This window comes from Salvelinus namaycush, chromosome 18 (genome assembly GCF_016432855.1).
Source record: "Salvelinus namaycush isolate Seneca chromosome 18, SaNama_1.0, whole genome shotgun sequence".
In the NCBI taxonomy this organism is placed as follows: Eukaryota; Metazoa; Chordata; class Actinopteri; order Salmoniformes; family Salmonidae; genus Salvelinus; species Salvelinus namaycush.
The window spans coordinates 24,564,902-24,583,132 of NC_052324.1; the positions used below are offsets into that span (position 1 = coordinate 24,564,902).

The 18,231-nt window shown below is 47.9% G+C and overlaps 1 protein-coding gene across 5 annotated transcripts in view; it reads left to right on the top strand.

Moving 5' to 3' along the window:
• LOC120063255 (autism susceptibility gene 2 protein-like) overlaps nucleotides 1–18,231 on the top strand; it is a 462,402-nt gene that overhangs the window by 404,484 nt on the left and 39,687 nt on the right. For all 5 annotated transcript variants that reach the window (XM_039013504.1, XM_039013509.1, XM_039013505.1 and 2 more), the window contains one exon: nucleotides 2,307–2,355. In XM_039013504.1, coding sequence (XP_038869432.1) covers nucleotides 2,307–2,355 — 49 coding nt within the window. The remainder of the gene's footprint in view (nucleotides 1–2,306; nucleotides 2,356–18,231) is intronic.

Sequence of the window (18,231 nt, forward strand, 5' to 3'; positions counted from 1 at the left end):
GGGACTCAATGGCTTTAGCATATCGTCAGTTTTAACTGTCCCAGCAGGGAGGAAGAGGCGAGGAGGGGAAATGGTGATTTACACCAAGTGTATCTAGACTTACATCATAGGATGAGGAAGATGTTCAGTGTTAAAGCTACAATATGTAACTTTTTGGCGACCCGGCCAAATACACATAGAAATGTGAGTTAGATCTTTCATTCTCGTGCTCTTCTCATGCTCTTTTTCTATGCTTCCCGTTCTTAAGTTTTGTTTTTGCATCTTTTACTTTTGGTTTTGTACACCAGTTTCAAACAGCTGAAAATACAATCGTTTTGGTTATGGAAAATATATTTCACAGCAGTTTAGATGGTACAATGATTCTCTACACAAAGACTGCTTGTTTTGTCACATAAAGTGAAATTAGGCAAACTATTAGAATTTTGGCAGCCAAGAAATGGCAGAGCGATTTCTGCATAGTGCATCTTTAATATTGTCACGCCCTGACCTTAGAGAGCCTTTTTATGTCTCTATTTGGTTTGGTCAGGGTGTGATTTGGGTGGGCATTCCATGTTCTTTATTTCTATGTTTTGTATTTTTATGTTTTGGCCGGGTATGGTTCTCAATCAGGGACAGCTGTCATTCGTTGTCTCTGATTGGGAATCATACTTAGGCAGCCTTTTTTCCTTTGGTGTTTGTGGGTAGTTGACTTTGTTAGTGGCACCATAGCCCTCGGAAGCTTCACGGTCGTTTATTTTGTTTCTTGTTCTGTTGGCGACATTCTATAATAAAAGGAAATGTACGCTCACCACGCTGCCTTTTGGTCCACTTCTTTTGACGGCCATGACAAATATGATCTTTTAAATGCATACTTTTGTCACCTTCTCTCACATTAGCAGGTTGTCTCTGGTCGGTGTACGACTCCAGAGCTGTGTTTAAAAGTTTTGTGTCTCGCCGGCCGGTGAAATGTGTATTTTTGTTCAAATAAAAAGGTGTTTTCTCTTTCTGTAGAGGTTTGCCAGAATCTACACATACAACTGACCAGGGAGGAAAAAGCTACCCGTGTTTAGTCTACAAGTCTCTTGCTGTCACTTCATAGTCAGATGCCTTTTTCCGTTTTCACGTTGTCTCTGGCCCTTACTCACAGTGTGAAATTTGCCCTACTCTCAGGAGGGACTCGACCTTAAACAACTTTTCTCAACTGAACAATTATAATGATGGAAATGATAATAGTGATTAATGCAGAGTTGGATAAAACAAATATTTTATTAACAATTTCTCATAAAATCATGTTTTGAAGACATAATGATTCTATATGAAAATTGAAATAAGATATATTTTATGAACACATTATTATAGTGTGGCTTCAATTACTATTATTTTTTTTAGATTTATAATTCACGCTTTACATTGAGCAGCATTAGCTTGTTGTGGCTGTCATTGTGTCGTGTTGTGTGTATGGTCTTTGTACATTCTCTGCTCCTGCTCAGATCCTGCAGAGGCTGAGCCACCATATGGTACTACCCCCTTCTCTTTCTCCTCTCCTTTCCTCTCTTTCTCCTCTCCTCTCTTTCTCCTTTCCTCTCTTTCTCCGCTCCTCTCTTTCTCCGCTCCGCTCCTCTCTTTCTCCTCTCCTCTCTTTCTCCGCTCTTTCTCCGCTGCTCTCTTTCTCAGCTCCTCTCTTTCTCCTCTCCTCTCTCTCACCTCTCTCTTTCTCCTTGTTCCCCTCTCTTTTCTTTCTCCTTTCCTTTCTTTTCTCCTCTCCTCTCCTTTCCTTTGCTGTCCTCTCCTCTCTGACAACCTCCTGTGCTGTGAGTGTGACTGGGCTGGCTGGCTTTCAGGTGGCACAACAGTGCCCCCTAATGTTACCTTGTCTCTGTCTGGACAGAGAACTCAGCTCTGCTCAGAGAGAGGGATGTGGTGAGAAAAAGGAAGTCAGTCAGGTGCAGAGAACGGGCTGCTTCTCAACAAGATAGATTGAACACAAGTCAAGGAGTCACTGTGTCGGATATGCATGAGTGATGTAGAGTACAGTAGCTGTATTGGGCCTGAGACATGTGTTCATATACATAGGTTACAGTAGATCATTGGAAATATGTCTGTTAGCCCCCTAGGTGGATCCAATTCAATATAATGAGTGTGTCTGTAAACATTACAATTTTTACTGATGTTTTTGAAGGATCCAATCCCTTCCTATATTGTGTCATGAGTGTAATGCAGTTTGTCACGTTCTCTAGGTGTCCCATGTATGGAAACTACCAATGTCTTCCACAGAGGTCATCCATCTTACCAGACTATTAACGTTTCTTCTTCCTCTTGTCTTCCAGGTATCTGAAGTAGGATCCGAGAAACTCTTCTCCCCCACTACACCCGAAGGTAAGATGTTGGTTACTATATTCACACTACATTTGGATGGGCAAAACAAACCATTCTCCCCTGTGTAGTCCACCATCATCCTTGTAGATGACATGTCAATGAATACCAAGACAGTTTATTACATACCAATTATGTTTTCTGATTCTGAATTGATTGAGGACAAACCAGAACAGCTATATTTGCATATTTTCTTGCCTGGATGTGGAACTGTATTGGGACACCCAACCAAAGGCCTACGTATCTCCCCTTCCCACACCAATATTCATGCTCATTAGAGTGGATTTACAGGCTCCTTGCCACATGCTTCCAATCCACAAATGGGAACGTTCCCCCAGGCTATACAAGCCTTCTGACAGCAGGCTTGGCTGTAATGGCCGACAGGACAGAGGAGGGGGGAGGGCACTGAGCTTCTCAGTCAAGGTAAGCACAGGCCCTCTGGGAGGGAGTGGGCGAGGGGGAGGAGGGTAGGCGGGGGGAGTGTTGCACCTCTTCTCAGGCTGAATGGGGAGACATGTGGAGGGAAGGTGGGGGGTGAAGAACGGGATGGTAGGAGGCCAGAGAGGTCAGGGCAGTCCCCTGGCTGATGAAGGATAGCAGCATGTAGCTCATGTCATGTCCCCCCAGGGCAGGAACCAGACCCATTAACAGATGCAGCATGACAGCTATTTCTGTAAAATGGGGCAATTTTCTGGAGGAGCGAGAGAGGCCAGCTTGCCTTGGATAGAGTAGGACCCAGCCTGTGTTATGCCTGAACACAAACAGTACAGAAAGACTCAGAAGGACCACTCCAGACATTACAGTGATGAGCTCATCATTTTTATAACAACCAGGATACATTACGTGTCTATGCCTATTTATTTACCCTAGAGTGTCTCCACTGTTGTCATTGAAGATTGTTGTTGTAGGCCTAGGTGTTGTTTCTCACACACACACACACACACACACACACACACACACACACACACACACACACACACACACACACACACACAGACACAGACACACACACACACACACACACACACACACACACACACACACACATGTTGACTCTCTCCCTCATCCAATCGGGAGAGGGCCTAGCTGTGTCAGTGGGTCCCATCCCATGTCCCATGCACATCAGGCTGGCCCAGAGATTAGGACTGGACAATTACAGCCAGATCCGAGCAATCCCATCAGAGCTTGTTTGTCACAGCTGGGATCAACACCACTGTGTGTGAGTGAGTGAGTGAGTGAGTGAGTGAGTGAGTGAGTGAGTGAGTGAGTGAGTGAGTGAGTGAGTGAGTGAGTGAGTGAGTGAGTGAGTGAGTGAGTGAGTGAGTGAGTGAGTGAGTGAGTGAGTGAGTGAGTGAGTGAGTGAGTGAGTGAGTGAGTGAGGGAGGGAGGGAGGGAGGGAGGGAGGGAGTGAGGGAGGGGGGGAGGGGGGGGGGGGAGTCAGACACCGGCAACAAGAAGGGCACTGGATTAGGATGAAATGGAAAAGCCAGGGGGATGGTTCTGTCTGGATCATCTGATTAAGTGATGAGTGAGAAGTTATTATCATGCTAGTTGCTACCATTACACGTTGTTGTTTTGTACTGTAACGTATCCTAGTTTTAGGTATTCTGTGTGTGTGGTTCATACATGCGTGTGTGAGTGCGTGTAAGTGTGTGTATGGGTTAGCCAGGCCTGTGTGTAGAATGCAGAGCAGCCTGAGGACTGTTGTCCTCTAGTTCACCATACAGAATATCTATGTGACCCATTACCAGTCTATTACCAGTCTATCTCTAGACCAATCTACACCCTCTCTCCACTCAGCCTCTGATCATTGGGACTGTACAGCTATTGGCTCCCAGAGATTGGGTGCATTTACACACACACACACACACACACAGACTTAGACACGCACACACACACACACACACACACAGTTGGTATAGCACTGAGAGTGCTAATGAGCATGTTTACTTCTTCCCTTGTATTAGTCCTTAGAGGAGAGGTAGCATCACCAAATAGATGGAATGGTTTAGGACTATTAGAAGACTGGATAGTCCAACATAGTAATCAAATCAAATGTAATTTGCCACATGCGCCGAACACAACAGGTGTAGACTTTACCGTGAAATGCTTACTTACAAACCCTTTCCCAACAATGCAGAGTTCAAAAGTAAGAACAATTTGCAAAAGGGAAAAAGTAAATAGTAACACAATAAAATAACAATAACGAGGCTATATACAAGGAGTACCGATACTGAGTCAATGTGCAGCGGTACGAGGTAGTTGAGGTAATTTAGGTAATATGTAAATGTAGGTAGGGGTCAAAGTGACTAGGCAGTCAGGATAGACGATAAACAGAGAAGCAGCAGCGTATGTGAAGAGTGTGAAAGTGTGTCTGTGTGGCGTCAGTGTGTGTGTGTGTGGGGGGGTAGAGTCCAGTAAGTGTGCATAGAGCCAGTGAAAAAGTGGGTCAATGCAAATAGTCCGGGTAGCCATTTCATTAGCTGTTCAGCGCTCTTATGGTTTGGGGGTAGAAGCTGTTCAGACTTGGCGCTCCGGTACCGCTTGCCATGCGGTATCAGAGAGAACAGTCTATGACTAGGGTGGCTGGTCTTTGAAAAATTTGAGGACATTCCTCTGACAGTGATGTACTGGGTCGTACGCACTACCCTCAGTAGCGCCCTATGGTTGGAGGCCAAGCAGTTGCCATACCAAGCGGTGATGCAGCCAGTCAAGATGCTCTTAATGGTGCAGCTGTATAACTTTTTGAGGATTTGAGGGCTCGTGCCAAATCTTTTCAGCCTCCTGAAGAAGAATATGTGTTGTGCCCTCTTCACGTTGGTGTGTTTGGACCATGATAGACCCTTAGTGATGTGGAGACAGAGGAACTCAACCCGCTCCACTACAGCCCCGCCGATGTGAATGGGGGCGTGCTCGTCCCTCCATTTCCTGTAGTCCACAATCAGCTCATTTGTCTCGCTGACGTTGAGGGAGAGGTTGTTGTCCTGGCACCACACTGTCAGGTCCTCTGACCTCCTCCGTATAGGCTGTCTCATCGTCTTTGGTGATGACCAGCTTTTCAAAGCACTTCATGGCTACAGATGTGAGTGCTATGGGGCAATAGTCATTTAGACAGTTTACCTTAGCGTTTTTGGGACAATGGTGGTCTGCATGAAACATGTAGGTATTACAGAATGGGTCAGGGAGAGTTTGAAAATGCCCGTGAAGACACTGGCCAGCTGGTCCAGGTAATCCTTCTGGCTATGCGGCCTTGTGAATGTTAACCTGTTTAAAGGTCTTACATTGGCTACGGAGAGCGTGATCACACAGTCATCCAGAACAGCTGGTGCTCTCATGTATGGTTCGGCATTGCTTGCCTGGAAGCAAGCATAGAATGTATTTTGCTCGTCTGGTAGACTTGCATCACTGGGCAGCGCTCGGCTGGGTTTCCCTTTGTTATCTGTGATAGTTTGCAAGTCCTGCCTCATCCGATGAGCGTCAGAGCTGGTGTAGTAGGATTTGATCTTCGTCCTGTTGTAACGATCGTCTGTGGTGGAAGAAGGATCGGACCAAGGTGCGGCGTGGTAAGTGTTCATGTCTTTTTTTTATAAACAAAACTGAACACTGGAACAAAACAATAAACGAAGTGAACAAACAAAACAGTACCGTGTGGCGACAAACACTGACACGGAAACAAACACCCACAAACCAAAAGACAAAACAGGCTACCTAAATATGGTTCCCAATCAGAGACAATGACAAACACCTGCCTCTGATTGAGAACCATATCAGGCCAAACGACAAACCCAACATAGAAACACAAAACATAGATAACCCACCCAACTCACGCCCTGACCACACTAAAACAAAGAAAATACAAAAGAACTATGGTCAGACTGAGGGGCGCCTCTGGACTGAGGGGCAGCTCCGGACTGAGGGGCAGCTCAGGACTGAGGGGCAGCTCAGGACTGAGGGGCAGCTCAGGACTGAGGGGTAGCTCAGGACTGAGGGGTAGCTCATGACTGAGAGGTAGCTCATGACTGAGAGGTAGCTCAGGACTGAGGGGTAGCTCAGGACTGAGAGGTAGCTCAGGACTGAAGGGCAGCTCCGGACTGAGGGGCAGCTCCGGACTGAAGGGCGGCTCTGGCAGCTCCTGACTGGCGGGCGGCTCTTGACTGGCGGGCGGCTCTGGCAGCTCCTGACTCGCGGGCGGCTCTGGCAGCTCCTGACTGGCGGGCGGCTCTGGCGGCTACTGACTGGCGGGCGGCTCTGGCGGCTCCTGACTGGCGGGCGGCTCCTGACTGGCGGGCGGCTCTGGCGGCTCAGGACAGACGGGCGGCTCTGACGGCTCAGGACAGACGGGCAGCTCAGGCGGCGCTGGACAGACGGGCAGCTCAGGCGGCGCTGGACAGACGGGCAGCTCAGGCGGGGCTGGACAGACGGGCAGCTCAGGCGGCCCTGGACAGACGGGCAGCTCAGGCGGCGCTGGACAGACGGACAGCTCAGGCGGCGCTGGACAGACGGGCAGCTCAGGCGGCGCTGGACAGACGGGCAGCTCAGGCGGCGCTGGACAGACGGGCAGCTCAGGCGGCGCTGGACAGACGGGCAGCTCAGGTGGCGCTGGACAGACGGGCAGCTCAGGTGGCGCTGGACAGACGGGCAGCTCAGGCGGCGCTGGACAGACGGGCAGCTCTGGCCTGCTGAGGCGCACAGTAGGCCTGGTGCATGGTGCCGGAACTGGTGGTACCGGGCTGGAGACACGCACCTCTGGGCGAGTGCGGGGAGCAGGAACAGGGCATACTGGACCCTGGAGACGCACAGTAGGCTTAGTGCGTGGTGCCGGAACTGGTGGTACCGGACTGGGGACACGCATCACTGGGCGAGTGCGGGGAGCAGGAACAGGGCATACTGGACTCTGGAGACGCACAGGAAGCCTGGTGCGTGGTGTTGGCACTGGTGGTACTGGGCTGGTGCGAGGATGTGGCACCGGATAGACCGGACCGTGAAGGCACACAGGAGGTCTCGAGCACCGAGCCTGCCCAACCTTACCTGGTTGAATGCTCCCCGTAGCCAGGCCAGTGCGGCGAGGTGGAATAGCCCGCACTGGGCTGTGCTGGCGAACCGGGGACACCATGCGTAAGGCTGGTGCCATGTACACCGGCCCGAGGAGACGCACTGGAGACCAGATGCGCTGAGCCGGCTTCATGACACCTGGCTCGATGCCCACTCTAGCCCGGCCGATACGAGGAGCTGGGATGTATCGCACCGGGCTAAGCACGCGTACTGGGAACACCGTGCGCTCCACCACATAACACGGTGCCTGACCAGTACGACGCCCTCTCTCTCCACGGTAAGCACGGGGAGTTGGCTCAGGTCTCCTACCTGGCTTAACACCACTCCCTGTGTTCCCCCCCCAATACATTTTTGGGGCTGCCTCTCAGGCTTCCTTGCCAGCCGTGTTCCCTCGTAACGCCGGTTCCCTTTAGCTGCTGCCTCCGCTCTCCTGGCTGCCTCCACCTGTTCCCATGGCAGGCAATCCCTTCCAGCCAGAATCTCCTCCCATATGTAACATCCCTTGCCGTTTAGAATGTCCTCCCATGTCCATTCCTCTTCAGATTTCGCCCGCTGCTGCCGCTGCTGCTGCTGCCCGTTACCACGCTGCTTGGTCCTTTTTTGGTGGGTGTTTCTGTAACGATCGTCTGTGGTGGAAGAAGGATCGGACCAAGGTGCGGCGTGGTAAGTGTTCATGTCTTATTTTTTTATAAACAAAACTGAACACTGGAATAAAACAATAAACGAAGTGAACAAACAAAACAGTATCGTGTGGCGACAAACACTGACACGGAAACAAACACCCACAAACCAAAAGACAAAATAGGCTACCTAAATATGGTTCCCAATCAGAGACAATGACAAACACCTGCCTCTGATTGAGAACCATATCAGGCCAAACGACAAACCCAACATAGAAACACAAAACATAGATAACCCACCCAACTCACGCCCTGACCACACTAAAACAAAGAAAATACAAAAGAACTATGGTCAGAACGTGACACCTGTATTGACGCTTTGCCTGTTTGATGGTGCGTCGGAGGGTGTAGCGGGATTTCTTATAAGCTTCTGAATTAGTGTCCTGCTCCTTGAAAGCGGCACCTTTAGCTCAGTGCAAATGTTGCCTGTAATCCATGGCTTCTATTTGGGATATGTACGTACGGTCACTGTGGAACCTCAAGACTTCCTTTATATAAGAGTTTGCGCACCAGCTGTTGTTAACAAATAGACACGCACACCACCTCCCTTGAGTTTACCTGACTCTGCCGTTCTATCCTGCCGATGTATAGAAAATCTGCTCGATTTATATTTTCCATGTCCTTCTTCAGCCACGACTCTGAGAAACATAGGATATTACAGTTCTTCAGATCATGTTGATAGGATAGTCTCGAATGGAGCTCATCCAATTAATTCTCCAGTGATTGCACGTTCACCAATAGAACGTAGGGTACAGGCGGTTTATCACAAACACCAGCCTCTAAAACACTGCCTCTGACCTTTTCAAGTGTCTGGGATTTGGGCCTGGTCCGAGATGAGCAGTATGTCCTTCACCGCCGACTCATTGCAGTAGAAATCCTCATCCAAATCCCCAGAAGATATTTTCGGTCATAGAAAACGATGACAGAAACATTATATACAAAAAAAAGTTAAGCGCATTGAAGGCAGTGAACCACAATAATGCAAATGTGATGTGGTCTTGAGTAACACTCAGAAATGTGTTTTTTACTCAGAATTTGCAAGAGTATTTCTTGTTTTCTGTATTAATACCTTCACAGCCTCTATGCAGTAGAAAACAGTATTCTTCAACTACATTTACATAATTTAGCAGAGGCTCTTATCCAGAGCGACTTACAGGAGCAATTATGGCTATGTGCCTTGCTCAAGGGCACATCAGCAGATTTTTCAGCTTGTTGGCTCAGGGATTTGAACCAGCGACCTTTTGGTCACTGGCCCAACGCTCTTAACCGCTAGGCAACCTATTCTTTGGAGTCTGACCTTTGTGCATGGCTGCAGTACTTCCAATGATTATGTAAGAACTGGTTCCGGTAGCTACTAGCTAGCTCCAGTATGGTACGGGACCACAGGTTGGTGGCACCTTAATTGGGGAGGATGGCTCCTGGTAATGGCTGGAGCTGAATGAGTGGAATGGTATCAAATACATCAAACATAGTTTCCATGTGTTAGATTCCATTCGCTCCGTTCCAGCCATTATTATGAGCCGCCCTCCAATCAGCAGCCTCCACTGTATACAGGACGGATGTTACCTAACTATCAGAGTTGTTTCTCTTTAGCTTCGTTGTGAACTTCCTGAGAATTATTGATTTCATGTAGGTTGGTGTGTTCAAGGAGAAACTGTGTGAAGTCTTAGTCTTCTGCGTAGCTTTGGGACGTTGCATTTTTTGAAAGAGATCTGGTTGCAGTTCAGAGTTGACTTTTTTCAGTTCTTGGAAGGCGAATAAAAAGCTAAATGTAGCAGCTGAGCACGTATGGGTCCTGCCACCAAGAGAGGATAAACATACTTTGTGGGTTCTTATGAAACTCAAGCAGAGCTCCTTTTGAAAAGGAGTGACTTACCACCTACCTACCAGAGACTGGAAACACGAGACCCTAGTGAGAGGAAATGTCTGAGAGGATAGCACTCTCTCTCTCTCTCCCACTCTCTCACTCTCATTTTCTCTCTCTCTCACTCTCTCACTTTCTCTCACTCGCTGTCTCTGTACCTGGGAGTCCATTTTGGCTCTGTTGTGTCTCCCGGGGTTTTCCGGTGAGTGGCTCGACGAACCTATTTTGGTCCTTGAGGTAAACCTGGGGCATCTTGGGATAGGTGGGGGAGAAAGACTGGTAAAAACCCATTTCTGAAGTGGATTTGTGCCCTTGTAATCCTGATTAATTTTGACCTGTTGTGCTCATTTTAAACAACACATTACAGTAAGCGTGAACACAGCGAGCTCCAGGCGAAACCAGAAGCTTAGCGGCTTTGGGAGGCTTATGAACAGCAGATGGCATTTTAAGCTGGACTTAATAAATTGTTTCCATTAAACTTACCGGCCCACACATACTGGATTAGGCGAGCGGAACAAAGGAAGGAGGAGTGTGAGCAGAAGGAAAAAACACAATTGCCACCGCCACCACCACACACGATTGCCTCACCATTTAACTTTCACTGTGGCCACGGTTAAAGGTGAGACATGTTTTAGGCTACTACTGCTAGAGTCACAGAGGTGTACGCCACTGTAATTGGATGTAGGGATGAACTCATCAAGGATGTCAGAGAGTATTTTGCTTAATTGGTGCGAGGGTAAACAAATAAACAAATGGATAAACCCTTTAGCTTCTCCTGTGGAGGATTTAGCCTTGTTTATCCTTACCTCTTAATATATAAACACCATATAACACAAACAATGTGGAATTCAGAATAGCTCGCAGTATTTTTTGTATTTTTCATATCCTGAATTCTCAGTACCATGAGACTCCATTCCTTGCAGGGCTGAAGGATGAATACACCCCCCCCTTCCTCCTAAGAGCTCATGGTAGCTCTCTAAGCTCTCATTATGTGCTACACGGCCGAGGGTCCCCGTGTCGAATCGCTAATCAAGCGGCCTGTCTGTACTGCAGCTCTGCCTGCCTCAATAGGTGCCGAGTGCCCTTTGTTCCTGAAGGCTGCTGTTTGCTGCATGTCAATAGCAGGGCTATGGCTTCAGCTCTGCTGGCTGGGTATACTCCACACACACAGCCTTCAGGATTATAGAATGGAGTCAGTTATAACTCCTGCATACACAAAGGAAAATAGAGAGAGCGGAGAGGAGAAGAGGTGGTGTGGGTCAGGGGCAGGGGGAACCAGCAGATGAGAGTGTGTTTGTAATGAACCAGGCGGCTCTCCACTGGCCAGGTCATTGTGATGTATAGCTAACCTCAGCGCTGTGGCGGCACAGTGTGGGTTTTCACCATTAAATAATGAATAGAGGTTGACCCTTTGACCAGCTAATCAGCTTTGCAGGATGTTGAGTCTGAGTGGAGGAGTGGAGCGGGTGGGGAGGGAGAGAGAGTGCCGGACTGGGTTGGGCAGAGCTGGGCTAGGGGGGCAGTGCTCAGCTAGCTGGAGGGGCTCAGCTTGGCTTGGCTGGGGGCTGACAGGACATGTAGTAGCGAGAACACAGGGAGGGCTGCAGGGGCTTTCTGTAGCCTACACAGGCAGATTAGAGGGCTGTATAAAAAAGCAACCGTCACTGGGGAGGAATCTAAGCCTGGTAAACCTCACTGTGGTACCTACTCAGATTGGTTTGGCGAAGCGCAGCTCACTGGAAATGCTTTCTTTATCAGGGCCTGTTGGCCTGAATTGACAGAGCACTTGTCTGGGCATTTGGCACACAGGCCACAGACAGACAGACAGACAGTAATGTATGTGTGCTGTGTCATGGGGAGCTGGGTCACTCCAGAAGAACCATCCTGCTGCTGGATGTTCTGCCCATAGAATATAATTATTATATTTCTATGGTTCCACCATTACTGTTATCCCCACACGACCACCTCTGTGGTTATTGTCAAGCCTGTGCTAAAGCTCATTTGTTTTCCTGATTCAATTTACATTTTTAACAGGAGTAAATCCTTTCAGAATACCCAAGCCCTTAATATGTTTCTCCCTCCCTGTGCTGTCTGTCGTGTTCTCAACGCCAGCCGGGGGAAAACAGTGGGGAAAACAAACAGTGGGAAAAACAAAGCGTGTTTGAGTTTGTTTCTTTATTAATCCTCTCAGTTATTATTGTTCATGATCATAGAAGAGCTTATGAGCTGCGTGATGTTTTTGGAGAAAGCGTGTGTTATTGATGCTCCTCTTATTGATAGTACTAATGGTGTTTGTGCAGTCGTCCCTGTCAGAGAGATGAAAATAAATAGAGGGAGCGCTGCGGAGATAAGACGCCTGTTTAATTATTAATTGAGCCATTACTGAGAGAGATTGCCTTTTTTTGATTTAAGGCAGGAAGCTGGCTTCAGGGAGAGAAAAAGCTATTACAGAATTCCCAGCCTGCAATGCAGCTGTCCATCGCTCTGCCAATGCACTAGTGGAAAAACACACCCTGTTAAACGGCCTTATTCCATAAATTCTTCTTCTTCAATATTTATAGCATTTAAAATTACAATGACATTGTCATGTTCTATTTATAGAGAGCGGTAGGGAGGTGGGTGTGCCGGCGGGACTAAGCCACAGCACCTTCCTGGTCGCTCCTCTGCTCTGGAAATCAACTGGAGGGATTTGTTAGGTTTATATTACAGTCCAGGAAATGATGTCAGACCACAACATACTACATTTGTCCTGTGTTTTTTTTCTTCTTCTAAGACAGAAATTGATTCAGTCAATTCAGTCTTTTCTAGAAGGGCAATTAGTTCCCTTGTATTGTCAATGCTGATATGTCACACAATCCCTGAGTGGTTTGCTAGTTGCCCCTTTCATAGGGACTATTAGTTCAACTGCTTGCTCTGTGCAAGACCTCGCTCTTCATTAAATATTAACTTAGCTACAATGTAGAGTTGCACTGTGTTGAGTGGGGACTTAGCGTCTGAACATTGGCCCAGACCAGATATTTTAGCAATTTCACCTGGAGCGTGTTCAGTAGGCATGAAACGGATAAAAATGGTCCGAAACAGAGTGAAACCAGGAGGCTCTATCTTAACTTGTCCAATACGAAATACTTGTTTTCGTTTGCCCTTGCAAAAAGTTTATTAATACAATACAACTCTAGACAAGAGCTACGTTTTAAAATGTTTTGTTAACTTGTGCCCTAACGATCACAACCCAGTTATACACTGCTCAAAAAAATAAAGGGAACAATTAAACAACACAATGTAACTCCAAGTCAATCGCACTTCTGTGAAATCAAACTGTCCACTTAGGAAGCAACACTGATTGACAATACATTTCACATGCTGTTGTGCAAATGGAATAGACAAAAGGTGGAAATTATAGGCAATTAGCAAGACACCCCCAATAAAGGAGTGATTCTGCAGGTGGTGACCACAGACCACTTCTCAGTTCCTATGCTTCCTGGCTGATGTTTTGGTCACTTTTGAATGCTGTCGGTGCTTTCACTCTAGTAGTAGCATGAGACGGAGTCTACAACCCACACAAGTGGCTCAGGTAGGGCAGCTCATCCAGGATGGCACATCAATGCGAGCTGTGGCAAGAAGGTTTGCTGTGTCTGTCAGCGTAGTGTCCAGAGTATGGAGGCGCTACCAGGAGACAGGCCAGTACATCAGGAGACGTGGAGGAGGCCGTAGGAGGGCAACAACCCAGCAGCAGGACCGCTACCTCCGCCTTTGTGCAAGGAGGTGCACTGCCAGAGCCCTGCAAAATGACCTCCAGCAGGCCACAAATGTGCAGGTGTCAGCATATGGTCTCACAAGGGGTCTGAGGATCTCATCTCGGTACCTAATGGCAGTCAGGCTACCTCTGGCGAGCACATGGAGGGCTGTGCGGCCCCACAAAGAAATGCCACCCCACACCATGACTGACCCACCGCCAAACCGGTCATGCTGGAGGATGTTGCAGGCAGCAGAACGTTCTCCACGGCGTCTCCAGACTCTGTCACGTCTGTCACATGTGCTCATGTGCTCAGTGTGAACCTGCTTTCATCTGTGAAGAGCACAGGGCGCCAGTGGCGAATTTGCCAATCTTGGTGTTCTCTGGCAAATGCCAAACGTCCTGCACGGTGTTGGGCTGTAAGCACAACCCCCACCTGTGGACGTCGGGCCCTCATACCACCCTCATGGAGTCTGTTTCTGACCGTTTGAGCAGACACATGCACATTTGTGGCCTGCTGGAGGTCATTTTGCAGGGCTCTGGCAGTGCACCTCCTTGCACAAAGGCGGAGGTAGCGGTCCTGCTGCTGGGTTGTTGCCCTCCTACGGCCTCCTTCACGTCTCCTGATGTACTGGCCTGTCTCCTGGTAGCGCCTCCATGCTCTGGACACTACGCTGACAGACACAGCAAACCTTTTTGCCACAGCTCGCATTGATGTGCCATCCTGGATGAACTGCACTACCTGAGCCACTTGTGTGGGTTGTAGACTCCGTCTCATGCTACCACTAGAGTGAAAGCACCGCCAGCATTCAAAAGTGACCAAAACATCAGCCAGGAAGCATAGGAACTGAGAAGTGGTCTGTGGTCACCACCTGCAGAATCACTCCTTTATTGGGGGTGTCTTACTAATTGCCTATAATTTCCACCTTTTGTCTATTCCATTTGCACAACAGCATGTGAAATGTATTGTCAATCAGTGTTGCTTCCTAAGTGGACAGTTTGATTTCACAGAAGTGTGATTGACTTGGAGTTACATTGTGTTGTTTAAGTGTTCCCTTTATTTTTTTGAGCAGTGTAGTAGCATCCAATGCAGTCATGCCAGTGCAGTGCCAGTCTTCCTGTCCTTAAAGGGCACCGCCAGGCTTTCAGGAAACCCAACACCTGTCCATCATCCTTATCACTGGCTGTCGTCCATGTCAGTGCCAGTGGGTGGTGCAGGGCTGTTGTGACAGAGAGTGGGATTGTAGTTGAAGGCTTTGTGATTAGGCCTCTCTCTGTGCAGCTGTCACAGTGGTTCATTGACTGAGTATGGATCCAGCTATAGTGCTGCTGGAGAGACGGCACTAAACAGCTAAGGGAACAATAAGGGAGCAAACATCTAATGGAGCAATTACTAAGAAGTCCCTTGTGACCGTCACAGCTCTTTTCTGGGAGGTGGTTTATGAGGGCTGTGTCTGGTCATGCTGCTGCATAGCATATTGTTCAATATTATTTTATTCATTTATCATCTCAGCTGTGCTTCCTATTTCAATACAGAGTGATAGGATAGTGAATATTAGGTTTACTACATTGAATCCTCATACTCTTTATCTAGCCTCTGAAGCATAAAAACTGTTTAGTGCCTAACCACCGAGCAGCCTGAGCAGCAGAGGCAGACATTGCCTCCTCCTCCTCCTCCACTCAGAAAGGTTGAGTTGTTTCAGTGGCCATCTGAGGACCACTTGGCTCTATCAGCCATTCCCCCGGCCAGCCGAAGACACCGTCCGGGGGTCAGGGTTAAATGATAAACTGCAGCACGGGCCCTTCCGTCTTTATTTTCCGAGTGTGATTCTCATCACCTTTACACCTCCCATGTGTAAACTTCACCTCCCATGTGTAAACTCCACCTCCCATGTGTAAACTTCACCTCCCATGTGTAAACTTCACCTCCCATGTGTAAACCCCACCTCCCATGTGTAAACTTCACCTCCCATGTGTAAACTCCTCCTCCCATGTGTAAACTTCACCTCCCATGTGTAAACTTCACCTCCCATGTGTAAACTTCACCTCTCATGTGTAAACTTCACCTCCCATGTGTAAACTTCACCTCCCATGTGTAAACTTCACCTCCCATGTGTAAACTTCTGCCACCTCCCATGTGTAAACTCCACCTCCCATGTGTAAACCTCACCTCCCATGTGTAAACTTCACCTCCCATGTGTAAACCTCTCCTCCCATGTGTAAACTTCACCTCCCATGTGTAAACTTCTCCTCCCATGTGTAAACTTCACCTCTCATGTGTAAACTTCTCCTCCCATGTGTAAACTTCACCTCTCATGTGTAAACTTCTCCTCCCATGTGTAAACCTCACCTCCCATGTGTAAACTTCACCTCCCATGTGTAAACCTCACCTCCCATGTGTAAACTTCTGCCATCAGCAGCGCTGCGCAACAAATCAGCAAAACAGATGCAGATTGCTGCGGCTGTGACCTCGCGGTGACACTTTCTTACACCTCGGCTGACATTTCTATTTGTGGACACATCACTTCACATCACGACCACGCTCGGATGAGCCCGCCGCACACCACGGTACTGAAGCAATAAAGCACGCTCGATGAGGAAACGCGAAGCAGGCCCATTTAATAAATGATGTGCTCATGTTTGCAAGACAAGAGGGTGAGATATTGTTTAATATAACGTTTGTTAGCTAACGTTTTCTCTGCGGCAGCTGGCCACACACTTTGAGCAGAGAGATGATGGTAAGTGGCTGGCTAATATTGGGGATGAACTCCTTTGTCCTCCCTCAGCAGCTGAGAGTATAGACAGGACATAGAGATAGTAGAAACAACCCAGCCCATCCTACTTAGCTATGGTTTTCCACTGCCCCAGGCCTCTAGCCTCTTTAGAAAGCCCAGTCCTCTCTACACTCATAGAAAAAAGGGTTCCAAAAGGGTTCTTCGGCTGTCCCCATTGTAGAACCCTTTTTGGTTCCAGGTAGAACTATTTTTGGTTCCAGGTAGAATTAAAAGTTCTACCTGGAACCAAAATGGTTATATCTGGAACCGTAAAGGGTTCATCATAGGGTTCTCCTTTGAGGACAGCAAAATAACCCTTTTAGGTTCTAGAAAGCACCTATATTTCTAAGAGTGTAACTATCTCACTGTGGCATGGCTAGGCTGTGAGATCAGAGGGTTCCTGATAATGGAAAGGCTCGTTTGGAGATAATCTGCTCTCCCCTGCAGCCATCTTGTGAGGCATAATACCACTCCGTCACATAGACAGAACACTCTCATCTCCATGGAAATGAGCCACCAACAGCACGGCAGCTTCCATTTTTTCTGTGACCGTTTCAGTAGGGGGCTGATCTAGTGCTGTGGCACCACTCATCTGAACCCAGTATAATAATCTCCTTCTCCAAGAGAAAGACAATCAGCTGCAGCATAGGCAGAGGTACTTGCGTTGTTTTGTTTGGGAAATGCATGATGGTTGTCTTATCTCTAAAGCTAGTCAGCCTTGAATGTAACGTGTGTGTGTGTGTGTGTGTGTGTGTGTGTGTGTGTGTGTGTGTGTGTGTGTGTGTGTGTGTGTGTGTGTGTGTGTGTGTGTGTGTGTGTGTGTGTGTGTGTGTGTGTGTCAACCCTTTCTTCCTAGCTCCAGTTGTTGTGTGAGTGTTTTCGGCTGCTGTGTTGTGTTTGAAGAAGATCCCAGCTGTGTGCTTTTAGCCTGTCTGCATTGTTCATTCAGAGCCAATGTTGTTTGCAGATGAGGCTGTAACGTTCATTAACATAGTCAGATAGTAGGTGATTGTGGCCAAACAGGATAATGCTTGGATAATGTACAATCACTGGCAGAGGACAGTCGGCAGCCTAGATGGATATTACTAACATGCTTGTAATGGATTTGACGTTTTGGGAAGCAGTTCACACATGCTTAGAAAGAGTAGAAATCCGTAGCCAAGAACAGGACGGACCTAAAAGGGTTTAAATTCCATGACAGGGAGGAAAACATCCATACTCCATACGCTGAGGGAGGGGCCATGCCAGAAGGATGCTGTGTGAGATGAGAGTCCACGCTAGGGAAGCATGAGTCCAAGCAAACAGAAATATCAGCCATGGCATATGAAGTATTTTCATAGGAGTCGGGTGGTCCACTTCTGGTGTTTGTACAGTACACTAGCTCTCCATCATGTGGCAGCATAAAGTTAGTGTATGTGTTGCTGTCAGTGCTCACTTTAAGACAGAGCCTCTCTGTCTGCTACCATATTGCAGGCTGAGACTACAGACTACAGATTTCTCTGCTCCAAAGAGCACCACAAATGTAGGGTTAGTAGTGATAGACCCCGGCAATTAGCCCTGAACTCAACACATGACCTAATGAGATATGCACCACTGAGAAGGAGAGTTGTGCTCAAATCAAACCCCATATTTTACTCCCGCATGGCCTTGCCATCGTTATTAATCTCTCTCCATGTTTTGTTAAGAGAGACAAGCGGTAATTCATTCAGACACGGGGTCTGCTGTTTGGCTGTTGGTTTTGGCTACCGCTGGTATTCCCCATGCTGCGGCTCTGCG